The sequence below is a fragment of the Hypoxylon trugodes genome (assembly GCF_022578975.1).
Source record: "Hypoxylon trugodes strain CBS 135444 unplaced genomic scaffold F4822scaffold_5, whole genome shotgun sequence".
Taxonomy (NCBI): Eukaryota; Fungi; Ascomycota; class Sordariomycetes; order Xylariales; family Hypoxylaceae; genus Hypoxylon; species Hypoxylon trugodes.
In genome coordinates this window covers 1,355,202-1,371,541 of record NW_026250020.1, presented here as the reverse complement: position 1 = coordinate 1,371,541, position 16,340 = coordinate 1,355,202, and the positions used below count along the sequence as shown (strand labels likewise).

At 46.5% G+C, this 16,340-nt stretch overlaps 4 protein-coding genes across 4 annotated transcripts; 1 reads left to right on the top strand and 3 right to left on the bottom strand.

The window, feature by feature from the left end:
* The first annotated feature begins 1,617 nt into the window (after nt 1-1,617).
* F4822DRAFT_250197 (kinesin-domain-containing protein) lies at nt 1,618-7,066 on the top strand. Its single transcript, XM_051454417.1, has 3 exons — nt 1,618-2,061; nt 2,127-6,280; nt 6,338-7,066. Exons 1-3 carry the CDS (start codon nt 1,812-1,814, stop codon nt 6,905-6,907), a joined length of 4,974 nt encoding a protein of 1,657 aa, XP_051314334.1. The 5' UTR covers nt 1,618-1,811; the 3' UTR covers nt 6,908-7,066.
* Nucleotides 7,067-7,979: 913 nt separating this feature from the next.
* F4822DRAFT_443475 (uncharacterized protein) lies at nt 7,980-9,182 on the bottom strand (the record flags this gene model as incomplete). The annotated part of the gene is made up of 1 exon (XM_051463118.1): nt 7,980-9,182. The coding sequence occupies one exon, from the start codon at nt 9,180-9,182 to the stop codon at nt 7,980-7,982; it is 1,203 nt and encodes a 400-aa protein (XP_051314333.1).
* Nucleotides 9,183-9,482: 300 nt separating this feature from the next.
* On the bottom strand, nt 9,483-10,346 carry F4822DRAFT_403173 (cerato-ulmin). Its single transcript, XM_051458098.1, has 3 exons — nt 10,069-10,346; nt 9,928-10,013; nt 9,483-9,872 (listed from the first exon to the last, which is right to left on the bottom strand). The coding sequence occupies exons 1-3, from the start codon at nt 10,244-10,246 to the stop codon at nt 9,831-9,833; spliced, it is 306 nt and encodes a 101-aa protein (XP_051314332.1). The 5' UTR covers nt 10,247-10,346; the 3' UTR covers nt 9,483-9,830.
* A 2,373-nt stretch (nt 10,347-12,719) lies between these two features.
* On the bottom strand, nt 12,720-14,898 carry F4822DRAFT_429176 (putative MFS transporter; the record flags this gene model as incomplete). Its single annotated transcript, XM_051461046.1, has 9 exons — nt 12,720-13,214; nt 13,267-13,341; nt 13,629-13,936; nt 13,988-14,156; nt 14,211-14,230; nt 14,311-14,361; nt 14,429-14,603; nt 14,656-14,729; nt 14,802-14,898. The coding sequence occupies 9 exons, from the start codon at nt 14,896-14,898 to the stop codon at nt 12,720-12,722; spliced, it is 1,464 nt and encodes a 487-aa protein (XP_051314331.1).
* Nucleotides 14,899-16,340: the final 1,442 nt, after the last annotated feature.

Below are 16,340 nucleotides of genomic sequence, written 5' to 3'. Positions count from 1 at the left end.
GGTGCTTAAGGTGCTCGAGCGTCCAGGGTTCCCTTTTGATATGCATACTAAAAGTATGTAAAAAAAAAATGTGGATATGTAGCTGAGCTGTATAAAAACTAACCAAACTTGGAAATACTTCAAGATGCTTTGTACCTTGTACTGACTTTTCTTGTTTCCTTTTCTTTTTCTTTTCTTTATTCTTCTTATCTCCTCCTTTTCCATTGACTTATTTATTCTAGAAGGTAGAATTGAGGCTGAGATACGAAAACACAACATAGATGTCGTGTTCTGTATACTATATCAAATACGATGGTTACCTCCCTGTGACACGGCACCACATTTAGGATAACATGGGATGACAGCGGTTAATATCCTTTAGGCCTACCTAGTTACATAACATAAGGTGGCTATCATATTCAACAGTTTGCCCTTTTGTGAATTAAATCTAGACAAGCAAATTTAGAATAAAGTTACCTGCCCTGAATCCACTAAGCATGCTTAGATACATAGGGTAAGAAAGGGCAATAAACTATCAAACAGTTTGTCTTCATAGCGTCGCAGAAAAGTTCCAATTTTTCAAGATAGAAAAGCCTTTCGAACGATGAGGTACAATAATCTATTTAGTTAGTATCATACCTATAAAGCACATGAGTGCTCTGCATAATATAATGACTATGATAATGTGTGAAAATAAGAGGTCCTAGTTCCTTTTCATGTATTCTTACGTTAATAAATACCCGGAGCAATTCCCTTTCTAGGCACGATTCACTACTGATTACTGAAGTATATAGGTACGTACGTGGTTAGGTATCAGTATCACCCTAAAAAACAAGTGCCGGGTACATATTTTTGCATTAAGCGACGCACCTTAAATTGGCCTTAACTGCTTTGGGTAGTCGTGCTTTCTGATAGGGGAGCAGGACCCCTGTAAACCCATTACGCGCAACATCCTTGCAGCTTCCTACAACCCTTGCTTATTCCCCCTGTTTATCCCACAGTTATCCCACTTCTCGAACTGAAGCGACAGGAGCGACTGTCAACCCATACTTTTTAGTGCGCCGTTCCTGGCCTAAATAATAAACAGAGTGCTACCCCAAATTTTCATTTCAACCCCTAAACCTGATCGCCGTCTTCCCGACACGCTCAAGAAATAAGACGAGTCAACCCGATGCCCACGCGCGCCGCGACAAGAATAATAATGTACTGGTTGTTGTAACAGTGGAATTATAACTCCTCTGCGACATATGACGCTCGCGCATCATATACAGCCTTCCTAGGTTGAAGGGTTCCTACCCGTGCACGGCGGGCACTCTTTTTTTTCTTTTTCGGTGTTTGGTGTTTTGCATTCCACGAATCGACTAACCACTATTCTTACAACCCGCTGAATCGTCTCGATTGCTCGGCTCATTCGCCGTGTCCTTAAGACATCGCCAATAATCATTACACACCATATCTATTCAGTATTCGCCTATACTTCTTGGTATTCGCAAGTTCGGCGATTAGTATATCGCCGTTATGGCCACATCTCCGCCGGGATCTCCAGGCCTGCCGCGACCGATGAGCGCTATGGTCAAATCGGCTCCTAGGAGCAACAGCCGCTTAAGTATGAGCAGTAAAGTTGGAGGTGGTGGAAGCCGTGCTTCGGATGAAGATGGTGGTCGCACTGCCGTGAAAGTTGGTAAGTATTTGTCGCCGATCTTTAATATTCCCTAAAAATTTTAAAAATTCGATAACCATATTAACATTGTTACTTAGCTGTTCGAGTACGACCGCCGCTAAAGCCTACCGATCCTGGTTTTGAACTCATTCCGCAGCGATTCCAACGATCCATGGTCCAAACAACCTCTAACACAGGTATTGCCATTGATGCGCCACAAGGAAAAAAGCTGTTTGTTTTCGATCGTGTTTTCGGACCCGACATTAACCAAGAAGGAATTTGGGAATACTTACAAGACAGTGTCTCTGCTTTTCTTCAGGGTTACAATGTTTCCCTTCTGGCTTATGGCCAATCCGGCGCCGGAAAGTCCTACACAATGGGCACGTCTGGGCCCGCGGAGCAAGGTGATCTTGAGGTAATGGGTAAGTAGGACATACATCCATCTGAAATTCTTTGGAATTGGAATTAACATCGGCTGCCTGGATAGGTGTGATCCCGCGAGCTGCGATGGCTCTATTTGAGAAGTTGGACGGCCCCCCACGAAACTCGAATCGCAGTTCCATGTCCCAGCTCAGAACGCCTGCGCGATATTCGGTACAATCCCCTGCACCAAAGGCTGAAAAAGACTGGCAATTGAAAGCAACTTATGTAGAAATCTACAATGAACAATTGCGCGATTTGCTTGTACCTGATCACCTTCAGCCATACGAACGAAGCAACGTTACTATTCGAGAAGACCAAAAGGGTAATATCATCCTCACTGGCCTACAGCAAGTCGAAATCAATTCCGTGGACGACTTGATGAATGCTTTGAACTTTGGTTCTACAATCCGACAAACCGATGCGACCGCTATCAACGCCAAATCTTCGCGATCCCACGCCGTCTTTAGTTTGAACCTAGTACAGCGCAAGAGCAAGTCGCAAAGTAGCCAAGGAGCTAACAAGAGATTTTCCGTTCCACTAGAGGCTATGACCGGAACCGATACCTGGGTCACGACTGACAGCAAATTGCACTTCGTCGATTTGGCCGGTAGCGAACGTCTGAAGAATACCGGTGCACAAGGAGAGCGGGCCAGGGAAGGTATCTCTATCAATGCTGGTCTCGCTGCTCTCGGCAAAGTTATATCTCAGCTCTCGTCCCGACAAGCCGGGTCTCACGTCTCCTACCGTGATTCGAGATTAACCAGGCTACTTCAAGATTCCTTGGGTGGAAATGCTATTACTTACATGATCGCCTGTGTAACGCCCGCAGAATTCCACCTAAGTGAAACTCTTAACACGGTACAATACGCACAGAGGGCCCGAGCAATCCAAAGCAAACCTAGAATTCAGCAAATCGAGGAGGGCGATAAGCAGGCGATTATTGAGCGCTTAAAGGCTGAGGTAGCATTCTTGCGCGAACAGATCCGGAGTGCGGAACGTGGTGGGGGCGAACGACGCAATGTTACGACAAACGAGAGGTCCGAGCGACAGAACGAACGGGAGACGGAATTGCAAAACCAGCTCCTGGACGCACAGGAAAGTTATAACACCCTGAGCCAACGACATGCTAAGCTCATTGCCGAAATGGCAAAGGCCAGAGATAACGAAGAAGCTGAGAAGTTATATGCAGAGGAAAATGTTGATGATACAGCAACAGAGAGACTGAATCGCTCGAACTCTTTCGCCCAGGCAGTGGAGGGAGTTGTCCTGGAGTATGAAAAGACGATTCAGACGCTTGAACAGTCTCTCACTAGTACACGGACCACCTTATCTAACACAGAGGCTAACTTACTCGAGAAGGAGTCCAAGTGCGCTTACGTTGAAACCATCAACACCCAATTGCAAGCTCGTTTGCAAAAACTCATGGATCGTGAAGTCAACACAGAAAGCTACCTTCATGACCTGGAAGCGAAGCTCGACGGCCACACATCTGGCGAGGAGAAAAATGCCACCATCGTTCTAGAATTGCGAAAAGAAATTGCGCGTGTCAGAGAAAACGAGGCAGCATGCGAGGATTACATTTCTACTTTGGAAGAAAGGCTCGCCGAGTCAGATCAAGACCAAGAAATCATGCAACGAGAAATTGATCGCCTTGAGCAAGTCATCGAACGCCAACGAAGCCTCGGCAAGCTTGACAGTCTTCTTTACGAACTCGATCATGTCCAGCAGGATAAGCAATCCGATGCTCAGTCTGAGCATAGTAATGGCATCGGACACCGTCGTACCTACTCGGAGCGATCGGTCAAGAGCCATGCCAGTCGACCAAGCCTAGGTGTTAGAGGCGTCCTGCCCGAAGTCGCCGAAGGCACTGAAGAAGACGCGAGTGAGCATGCCTACTCGGAGGAGATCCCCAAGGACACCCAGGCGACCGAGAAACCTGCAGGGGATATAGATGAAGAATCGATACCTTTAGACCATGTGCCGCAGAGTCCAGCGCAAAACCAGTTTGTTGCTGATAAGCTCGAGAACGTTAGTGAGGAACTCGTTGCACTACGTGTTGAACATGAATCGACCCTCAACGAGTACGATATGCTACACGCCAGGTACGAAGAAACCGTCCGCGAATTAAGAGAGCTACGAGATCAAGTCGACGAAGCAAGACACCCCAATCATCAGCGCGATTCTCTCCTATCGGTCACTTCCCCGAACCTGACAAGGCCCTCGAGTTTTTTATCCGATCTGAGGTCCAGCGACGCCAAAGATGGAACACACTTGTCGCGATCGCTCTCCTCGGAATTATCCTCAGCTATGGATTCCCCTACTACTACCGACATTCCGGAGACTGAAGTACCGAAAGCTACCGAGTCAAGGGAAACACTTGTAGCTGAAACGGTCAGCAATGACAACAGTGAAGCATTGGCTGCTGAGCTAGAAAGGCTCAAGTTGTTGGCCGACGAGAAGCAAGCTGCCGAGAAGGAACTTGCCGATAAATATGCCCAGCTAGAAGAGAAGCACCAAGAGACGCTGGACATAGTGGAAGAGTTGAAGACTGAGGTGGCAAAGGCCAAATATGCGGAACCACCCTCTCCACGAACAGCAACGCCAGTAATTCGTCGCAAGTCTAGCCAAAATATGCTGGTCATTGACCGAGCACATCGATCGTTCGCGACGCTGAGAAATCTCGCCGCCGAGAATTTCGAGGAGCAGCCCGACATCATGCAGAACTTTGACCTTAATCTTAACGCTGCTATGCACGAATTGCATGCTAGATCCGAGCGCATTCAGGAGCTTGAAGCTGACGTAGCTACTGCCAAGAAAGAGATGGAGATAAAGATGACTATCATTTCGGGATTGACGCGTGAGAGATCCAGTTTGAAATCTAGTCCCATGGACATTTCGATAGTTACAAATTTAAGGGAACAGCTAGAGAGAAACGAGCAGCAACTCAAGGGGATGAAAGATGCTCACGCCGCTCGCGAAAAAGAACTCTTAGCCGAACTAGAAGCCCTGCGTACATCAGTCGGTGATGCTGCAGAAGTTCAATCGATGTCCGTTGTGCAGACCCAGAGCCAGGGTACTCAAAACGGTGATTTGCATGCTGCCCAGGATGAGAAGATTGCTCACCTTGAAGCCGAGCTTTCCAGCTGGGAGGCCAAGCATCAAGCTGCCTTGGAGGCTATGCAGACAACAGAAGTACAGATGAAGAAGGCCATCAACGACCTTGAATCGGAAGTCGCAACCGTTAATGCCCAGCTGAATGAGTCTCGAAAGCAAGCAAGGGGCGACGAGGAATCTAAAGAAGCGGAGAGCGAACACGAAAATCTCATCACTACGCTTCGTAGCGAAATCAGTGGGTTCAAGGCAATTATCGACAGTAATGTTGCCAAGGTTGCTGAACTGGAGAAAGCACATGCTCTAGCCAAGGAACAACTCGATGAAGCCTCTAAAGCACGGGATATTGCATCTGCAGAATCTCGCGGTTACCAAGGTCTTGTTGGCCAACTTGAGGGCCAGATCGCTGAACATGAGAAGACTCTCAGGGCCCATGAAGAGAGCCTAGCCCAGCTACACGAAGAGCATGCTAAGGAAGTTGAAGCGATTAGAGCCAGCTCGAAGGAAGAATACGATGCTCAAGTCAATGAGCTCATGCTGGAACATGCCGAAAACGTCAAACTATTGGAAAGTGATGCTGCAGAGGCGCGCGATGAGCTTATGAAGGTTGCTACCCAAGTCGCTTTTGCGCTAGGCCTTGAAGTCAGTGTGGAGAAGATCAGTGAACGTATTGAGGATTTGATCGCGGACCAAAAGGCTCTAAGTGTTGAACAACAGAAGTCAACCGAGCTAGAGAGTCACATAGACGAACTGACAGCGATCAACAATACGATCATGCGTGATCTAGAAGCCGTGAAATCCTCCTTAAACGACATGGTTCACCTAGAGGGGGACAATTTAAAGAGTCCCTACCCCTCCGTTTTGGAACAACTTGCAGCTGTCAAGAAGCGGATGACCGATCTAGAAAACAGGAATAAGAAACATTCCCGTCTAGTGGAGGAACTGGAGGACCAACTCCAGACTAACTACGACCAAGCCCAGATCACGAACAATCGATTGTCTACTTTGCAGACAGAGCGTCACATGCAATTAGAGGAGGCCAACACGGCTAGAGCTAAGGCGCAGGCCGAGTTGGAGACCGTTCGGGAAGAGATGGCCATTCTCCAGGTAAGAATCAATCTCACTCCAGGTTATTATTATAGCTTCAAACTAACATGTGGGCAGGCTCGCATGGACGAGTTCACTACCAATGTCGATGGACCAAAACGAACCAGCTCAACGAGCTCGCAAGTTCGCAAGACAGCTTCCGTCGTTTCCTTGCCGTCTCCTCCACCTGCCATTCCACTCCCACCTCTGCCCCCTACTGGTGCGACTTCACCCACCCAGGGTGTTCCGCCCACCCCAACAGGTGGTCGCCCTACAAGCCACGATTTGGCTCTCGCCCAGATTCGGGAAGACCAAGAAGCTCGTATTCAAAGCATCGAGCGACACCTTAAAGCTGAGAGGCAGCTTACTTCTACTTTAGAAGAGGCCCTAACTGATCTCGAAGGTCAATCGAAGAAGATCAAGGCCGACTGCGACGCGTGGAAGAAACGAGCGCAAGAGCTGGAAACAGAGGTTAAAGAACTTAAGGAGCGACCGCAACAAGATAACCGATGGCGCGATAGTCTTCACCAGATCGAAGAGGAGCGTAAGAAGCGCCAAGACGCCGAGAGGGCTAGAACCCATCTCGAGGAGCGCATGAACGCGATCAACAACAAGAAAAAGAAGAAGGGTAGCCTCAACTGCTTTTAGTCACAGTGTTGGCGCGAATTTCTTATATATGCCCTTTTAATATTCGTTTCGATGGTGCTAACGTGCCTTCTACACTCTGGGTTCGTTGGCCGTTTCATCATCTACTTAGGATCCCAATGTGTCCGGCTATTTGAGCAGGTGGTCTACATCTTGCAAGGAGTTTGAGGCGTCTCATGTCCATTTTGCTTCCTATGCTTGCATCCTCGGCGTGCTTTCTTCACATCTTAGGATGCTTAGAATGTTTTACAGACAAAACATTCACCAACCATGAACCTTCATGGTTTCTTCTAAATTTTATTAATTCAACCCCTATTTGCCATGGCACACAACAACGGACGATCTGGACGGGACACGATACGAATCGCAGTTAGGATGTGGCCATGGGATGACTTTGCACAAGCATCGTCAGTCGTTGGATTTTTCAATCCACGTGTTTTCCTTTTTCCCCTCGATGCCGCTAAGCTTCAGCTTGGCTTAGCAAGCTATTTGATACCTGAGATACCACTTCAGAACTTCTTTCTTTTTTTTCTATTCATTCGATATGTTATTATTGCTTGGCTCGGGTGTGTATCGTTGGCGATTTTGCTGAGGCGTTGCGAGATGATTGACTAGCCACCAAGTGCAATTTCGGGGTCTTTGAGGGGGATGGTATTTTGAGACGGTAGTTGAGATCCGTCGCCAGGTAGAGCCACATTCATAGTTTCTACGAATGTAAAAAATCACATGTCATTCCTAAATATTTGACTGCACTTTTGCGTGATCAACAAGCGTCTTATTACATGAGTGCCGCCCACCATTCCAATTTTTTAGAATAGTGATTTTCTAGCTGGTAGAAATAGACATAAACAATGAAATGTATTTATCCCCCCCTTGTTTTTAGTAGTCCTGAAGAAAGTTATGATTTAATTAAATAACCATTATTTACTCACAACAAGTGTCTATATTACATGTAGGTGTGACGCTAAATTGAGATATACCTAAACCAAGGCCCTATTCTGCTAAATGCTGTAAGCTAACGTCGTTACATTTTTAGGGGTAATAGGTAGTTCTTTACAGCACTAAAACCAGAACGTCAGGGGAGGAACGTAGGCACAGTACACCGTCCCCGGGAGACGGTGGGTACCAGAGCTGCGGCGGAACTAAATCCTCGCCACGACGCACTCACAGTTCCACCAGGTACATCTCTAAACGACTTGAATATGCTCGTCATGGACTTCCATTTTGGATCACTAGGCGACCGACAAGTCCCTAATAAGTGGTATATCTTCGTCTTCGCGACCCACCCACGCCCACCGCTCCTCCGCAGCATGGATATTGCCCAGTCTGTTCCGCAGTGCCAGCAACACCCTCTCCCGTATCTCTGAACATGACCTAATGACCATATAGACACGCGGAGTTTCTTATGAGGGCACGCGGTAATGGCATGCGATCCGAGATAGCTATTCAAGGCACGTCCGGTGAGGTCTCGGTGGGAAAGAATGTGTGTGCAAGATAATACCAGATTACCCCTGATCACTTTGGCTTCCCATATTTCTCTCCATCGTACGCCATACTCCTCGTGTTGGTGGTCGAACGTGGAGTTCAGAACAAGAGCCGGAAGTCCATACTCAGGACCGAGGGTGTAGTAGTTTGTGACGAGGCGGGCGGCACACCAGGGAAGGTGGAAGAGGCTTTGTCCAAGTTGAAAGTGGAGTGGCCCCTTGATTTTCTCGACTGGATGGAAATGGAAGCAGAAGTGTTGCGGAACTAGTGTGTGCGGCGTGAACTGCGCGAGTCTTTGGCCGACGGCACAGTAGCTCATGCCTAGGATCTCCCCGTCTAGGCGGCTGACCACGATTTGGGTTGCCATCTTATTGAGGCGGCTCGCCAGAGTTCTGGCGTCGAAGATACTGGCCATACGTCTGCATGTTAATGCGAGGCAAGCGACACAGGTGATTGGGAGGAACTCGGAAATTACGAGTATAAGCTCGGTTGGGAGATCCCCTAACCTGTCTATTGGAGGTTTCCATAATACCAATGGACCCGATGTTTCCTGAGACTCCTGAGACTCCTGGGCCTCTTGGGATTCTTGGGAATTTTGTGACTCTTGGGACAGACACGGCTCCTCGGGCTCCTCGGATTGCTGGAACTTCTCGGGCTGCTGAGGCTGTACAGCCTGTGGCATAGTAATAGCAGTCGGGGTATTAGGACTGGACGGAGTAGATACTTTCGTCAATGGGTCCTGATCGGGGTCAGCATCTCCAAAGATACAACGTGATAACCAACTACAGACCATTGTGTCACCAGTAGAAAAAACGCCGCGAAGCCTCTCGATACTGCTTGGATTGGAAATGCATTCTTCCAAATTGAAATCGAAGTGCGGGCATTTCTGAACTGTTTAAATAAAAAATACCGATCAACTATATTACCCAGGTTGACCACATGGGGTTTGACCATTCACAAACCTTAAGTAATTTTGATATGAGGAATCGTCGTTATTCAAAAGTAAAAAAATCAAACCACTCCCAAGTTATTATTTCGGTCACGACCGACTCTTTGCTAGGACGGCCTAGCTGGTCTGTTCACCTGGATAAGAGTCCGGGCGGATGTTAGGCGTGGAGACTGATCTAACAGTCGCTATAGCAGAAGTAATCCGAAGATTTTGAGACGAGGTCATAGCATAGAGCACGGAGGGTCTGTTAAAATAGGTAGTTAGGAAGAAAAGTATATTGGATTGAGGCTTGACGTTGAATCCTTAAACTTCACTACAGAAGAATTGAAGAGAGCGACAATACATCATCATTCCAATCGTTATACCCCCTAAATCCGCCACTCATCGACTCCATCAACACCAGATCTGGAAACCCAACGAATTTAGGCAACTTCTAATTTTTGTATTGTCATGTTTTGCTAGAAGTATGCCATCGGGTTCTGAGTTGGCCCCTTAGACGCCAATAGGGGTCTGGCAGAGAACATCCTGTCCGAGCTGCGAAATTTTGTTAACTCCTGCACGGATTTGGTCCGATCTAAATGTAACTTACAACGGGGAGGACACAGCAGCGAGCGCGCTGTCCTCCAACAGCACAGACAGCCTTGAAGTCAGCCGCGCTATGAGGAACTTTGCTAGCTAAAGGGATGAATTAGCGCATTGGACTTTACGGAAGTTGTTGGGGTTGTCTTACGAGTCTGGCAGTCGAGATCAGCCACTCCAGCGACATCGGTAGCACAGCACTGAGGGGTGCTGTATAGACCAGTGCAAGCCTCGTAGGGAGCACCTCCCTTACCACCGTCACCGCGCTTGACAGGGTTGGCGAGAACGGCGGTGGCCAGGACAGTGACGAAGAAGGCGGAAAGCTGCATTTTGATAGTTGGATGGAGTTTGGAACCTAGAGGCTCAGAAATTTTAAGAGATAGTAGAATTGGTAGTTGATTTGTGTTCGAAGACTGGAGTGATCGATGATGAGAAATTTCCACTTGAAAGGGGAGGATGACTAGGTTTTTATACTCGAGATATATCTCGTCATCTATCCATATTCCAAGTTTACGATGACCAAGAATATTCTCAAGACCTCAACAGGTCCAATATCGTCGTGTCACGATGCAACGTCGTCTCTACGAAGGACATCTTAGTATGATGGATCTCAAGCTCTGCCGTGAACTTCGACGACGAGTTTCTGCCGCTATTCCGGGGTTATGTTTGGTACACGTCTGATCCTATAGCGGCAACTTTTCTAAAAAGGAGTAAAGCTCTATGTACGGTACAAGGGTATCTCGAAGCCTGAAGTCGGTTCCGTTTACTCAATAAGGGAATAGATCGACGTAAAACTTGGTTTGAAGACTGAGTTTAGACGGTTAAACCAATCAGAGATAACTAAAGTTGCAACACCGATGTTGCAATCCTCAGGTATGAAGTTTGGGTAGCCAATCTAATAAGCTTATACATGACGTCGGAGGCTGGTAGTTTATGTTTCATTTAACCCGCTGCTTGAAGATATACCTACCAAGGTATGCAAGTAGACTAGGGGCGTAGACAGCTCAAGAAAATAACTTGGTCAGGATATTACGTTTCTTCGTCCGGATGAATTCTACGAAGATCCACTCTTAGGGCAAATGAAGATCGTAACAAGACGAGGCGGTCTCGTTCCCAAGGGAATGACTCTATTTATTTACTTGAGTACTCTAAGTTAAGATGGTGGTTATCTTTTTGATGTTTCGAACGCTATACATTTTTCTAGACAAGTATACCTAGGTATTTCTAGTGAATATATTCTCTTGTTGAGTAACAAAAGTTAACTGTACAACACGTCTAATGGATCGGTAGTCAATGATGTATGTATATGTGCCTGGTTATGTCGGGATTATACTGGGGTTCGTCAGCTAGGGAAGCTGTATGTTAGCCTTGTTTACGCACTATGAATTTGCGTTCCGTAATTTCCACATAAATTTGGCCAGCTTGAGGCCATTTTACGGCACGAAACCGAAGCTATGATATCTGATTCGATGGCTGATGCAGCTTGCTGTCCAATGCTAGTCTGGTTATAGTCACATTGCATCCTACTGGTGTAGAAACTTTGGCGGGCATCTGCGGCCGGGTTATTGAAGTTCTCCACTGATAGATCGAGATTAAATGAAGGAGATTTAGGTCCTGTGCCTGAGCTGGCATCGTTCGAACCGGAGGCGTGAGCCTGCAGCAAGAATCGTACGACCAACGTACCGGCCCAAGGCCTATTACACTCGTCATAAATATAGGGAAAGCAAATTTCTTTCAGGAGTAGATTTTAGAGACACTTAGGTATAATTTACTTATTATGACTTCTATCTCTGAGATTTTTTTTGTTTGAGATCCACCGTATAGCAATTGAGGCGGAGAGATTGAAGCTCCGTTCTCGATACGTGTAAGCGCGTATCGTGTTTGTTTAGCGTAGGCCGCATATTGTAACCTCACATCCCTGTTCTTATATCTACAATCCAATTCAAGTTATAGAAGCTTGTTATGCATGGGATAGAGATAATCCCGGGGTAAGATCCGGAGGCTTCGCGGGAATGCAGGAATGTGTCATCTCCTTACTACACAGGTCCTCAACCGTGGAGCTCGGCTATCGGACGTCTGGGGATATTTTGGATCTGAGTAGCATCGCCCAGGCACTTGGATTTCAAATTAATTTAAATAAACCAGCTCACGATCGAAATAACCTTATTTATCCCTTAGCTACGTCAGAATAAATGCACGATTTCCTTGATAATATTCCCAGTGCTGACGAGTGGTGAGCAACCTGACCACATCTAACCATGCTCACCGGTCCGGTAGCGCGGTTTAAGGCTTAGAAGCTGAACCATTAGGATCTTCACGGAGTACCGCCTACGCCCGGGGGAACCCACATCTGCATGCACTGCATTGGTCGCACAGGCGATATTTTCGGCAGCTGAATTCGTAAAAAGGGGGATAATGAATCGTTCGATAGGTTCGCTTGAGCTGTCTAATATGTCTAGAGCGGCCATGTTGGGGTTGTAGTAGTATAAATGAACCTGGCCACTTAGATTCCATGAATTCCTCCCGTGTTGAAAATTCGGAATGCCCTATGCTCCCCAATCTCCACGCTTTGCATAAGTCTTGACTAATGGGTGGTAACCTCCCGAACGCTCCGGTGGTGAAGTTTTCCTAACCAAGTTTCCGACATGTACTTCCTAATATTCTTCCCCCAAAATAGAAAGACGAGAAGGACGAGGTTATTCGCAAGAAGTACCCCTTTGAATAGGCTAAAAGTTAGCAACCAGTAGCTCACGAGCGTTTAGTGTGAAATAGGGGTTAGAGATCCAATTCAAATGCATGGAATTAAGATTTGGTGAAGCTAACAGGGTGAAAGGGTAAAGGTGGTGCTCGATCTTGCTTACCTCCGAAGATTCCCGACATGACAACCGCGTAACCGCTAGTGATGACCCAATCTAAGACCTTGACGCCAAAGCCGAAGCTAATTGCTTGTTTCCCGAGATTCATGGCAATCAACATTTCAGATGTGTTAGCGTGGTAGGAGTCTACCGCATATGCGAGTGTAAAGGAGAAATAGAAGTAAGCGGCCCAAAAGTTCATAGCTCCCCCCACAAAGAAGCCTATCCAATGCAGACCTCGTTCTGCAGTCATGCCGTATAGGACAATTCCGGCTGGCCCGATTAGCATTGCAGGGAGCATAACTCCAAGACGCATCTCAGCTTCGCGGATTCCATTATTACGTTTCGTCAAATAAGCTGCGAGTCTGTCCGAGGATGACGTAAAAGGAATGGCTAACCCATAACCTATTACGGCGGCAACAGAAAAGAGACCAGAGTTTGTCTGCGTATGCGTCAACAACAGTGGAAGCAACAATGGAATGGAGTGTACTGACAGCAGTCCAGTTATAAGGCGGCGACGTGATCAAGATCGGGAAAGTATAGGAGAAAGCCAACGCCGAGAGCCCAATCTACCGAGTGTCAGTGTCCCGCGCAATAATTCGAGCTTTACCAGATCTAGTCGTTTTCATTAAATTCCTAGAATCTGATAAAGGTATATGAGAGCTGGATGTAATGTGACATACTGTAACTATGTTAGCTTCCGTTAAGTGAAATAAATCGTAGGTGTCTGCGGCGCGAACTGATGTTTTAAGGAGTTATGATACTGACCATTGATTCCAAATGTAGTAATAACCCAGAGCGACTGAGGAACTATAAAATAAGAGAATGAACGCCATATCGTAGTGAAAAATGGTACATTGTGGTCGGTCCGGCCTCGTAGGCTTAAGGTCTGTGTGAGAGTCTTGCGAGAAGGGATGACGAGGTTCGTCGGCGAAGACCCCTTTTCAATTTCGCGAGCATCCGCTTTTTCTGGCTCGTTTGGTGGCGTGGATGGTACTGTGAAGGCTTTTCGATCATACGAAGTCTCTTCAACGAAGAAAAAGGCTAGTATGAGAAGCGCCATGGCGAAGGCGAATACTACGTAGAAGAATAGTCTCCAGGAATAGCCACCAGCAAGCATGTATCCAGCTGGCAAAGCGGCAAATGTGCCTAAACAAAGGCAGACTACTGCAAGTTAGAAATGTATCGGGTAAGCATGTCTCATGGGTCGATTACCAGTATAATAACCAATGCGCTTGCCCCTTTCATGGAGGAAAAATATGTCATTCACGAGCTGCACGGGTATGGCTTCGCATATAGATGAGCCAAAACAGTGTATGCATCTAGCAGCCATAAGCCCGCTGAATGTAGTACATCTTGATGCGGCTATCAGTCCAACAGCGAACTGTCACGTATTAACTCTGAGCCTATTAGATGAATGATTTTTATGGCCTCTTACTGTAACGAGAGAAAACAACACTAGAACACACCAAGTAAGTAACTGAGAAGTTGCCGCATGACAAGGGGCATGGGCCCAATGATGCTGGAATACTACTTACTGACAGGACGACGCCCATATTTCAAATAAAGAGGTACAAGTATCAAGGAACCTTCGTTTCGTTAGTACATCCTGCTTCGCTGCCAGCGTTTTTTTATCTCGTTAAAGGCGCGACATACCAAATCCAAAAGCGAGGTTTGGATAGGAGACTAGCTCCGAAGCTGTCGCGGGCGAGATACCGAATTCTTCAGCCCAGATATCGATGTAAGGAGAGGGCCCAATAACGGAGGAGTTGGCTAGAAAAGAGTAGAATGAACAGATGATAAGAATCATCGTTTTCTTGAATTCGGACCACTTAAAAACTGCGTTAGAATACACCCATTCTCATGCATCCCAATATGCTTACTTGCAATGGGTCGTTAGGATCTTCTGAAGGAACGGGAAAGTATGCTTGTCCATATGCCCCGACATCATCTCCCTCTATAAAATGTTAATATTAGCTCAATGATAAATTAAAAGAATTACTGGTTGGTCGCTGTGTAAATAACTGACCAGCGGTATTCAGGTCTACAGTTCCGGGGATATCTTCTTCGTGTGCGTGACTGTGGACAAGATGGCCTCTGCCATGATCACCGGGTTTCGAAGCCATCTCAACTTGGCTGTACCAAGAACCTGAAAAGTCAAGAGAACGAACAATAGGAAGAAGTCGCAATTAAGGGGCCGCGCGCAGCCAATGCAGGCGTGTAGTATATAAGCGTTACACAAAACCTCGCTCTTTGCGATTAGTTAAAGATTATGTCTTCACATTTCGCGATCGTATCCGCGCGTCAGTCAAGATAACAACTCTCCAGCCAAGAACCGCGGAGGGTTCTCGACCGTCCATCTAAATCGCGGGGAAACCATCGAGACTAGAGTCGCATCACTATCCGTAACGGGAATGACTTTTGCGGAGAGATTCTCTTGTTATTAGAGCCGAATCCTCTAGCCGAGGACCCCTACTCCAAGCGATGATCTTGTCGAGACTCAATTCAGTTAGGTCCTTATGGTTGATCGAGAAACACGTGCTTTCATATGTCTTTTTTCGCGTAATTTTTCTCTTCGCGTTCATCGCTAGCGACATCTTGTTCAATAGGATCATTACCGTCATTATTGCGATTTCTTGAAGGCCCGAACATGGAACAGGGGATCGCGGCTACATCCGCGCGATTAGGTAGCTTAATAGTAGTTGAATAATTTTTGTCTTTTCGCATGAGCTTCCAATGAGAGACGTTTACCAACGTCTCGGGTATGTTAGCGCCTGAGTATAGAGCATTATTGAATTACGATGGAGTAGCCCGCTCAAGGGTTGGTCTCCTGCTGAGTCTATGTATGTATGTATGTATAGACGTTAACTTTTTAGCATGAGCTGTTAGTGGTTGAGATAATATCCTTGGAAGCTCGAACTATCGGGTATCATCTCCCCAGGGCAATTTGTGTGTTTTTGGCATTGAAAAGAAACTGCGAAAACGTTTCGATTAGAATTAATCTGTTCATGAATAATTCGGCAAGTGATTATGCCTTAGATTCTGAAGATTTAATTTGGTATGAAACTGGCCGAAATAATGTAGTTTCAAGCTCACGTAATTGATAGAGCATAGCCATAGAGGTCCAGAACCCTGAAGGACTAGTGCACTGGAATGACAGCCCTTTGGGTAACTTAACTCCGGTCGTAGAAGTCGGCAGTCTTTGATTTCGGATATCTGACGGCAAATAGCTACTGAAAATCAAGGAACTATGCATGATAATTCATCGAATAATTGTAATTAAGTGACTGCCGAAGCGAAGCTTGTTTCTGACTGAAACCCGGGAACAAGTTGGTGTTAAGAGTACGGAGCGGCTGTTGTTTGGTACGCTCGGTTGGATATGTCGGTACTGTAAATTAAATCTTTAGTGTAACCAGAGGTGGCCGCGGATTCTGCTAGCGACCTTGAGAATGGGAAGTTTTACAGCCACAATAAACAATGCTTTGTATTCTGGTGGATACGTATACAAAGCTATGTGTGAGCATTGAGATACCTACCTACTGTATGGTGATAAAGGGGTTGGGCTTTG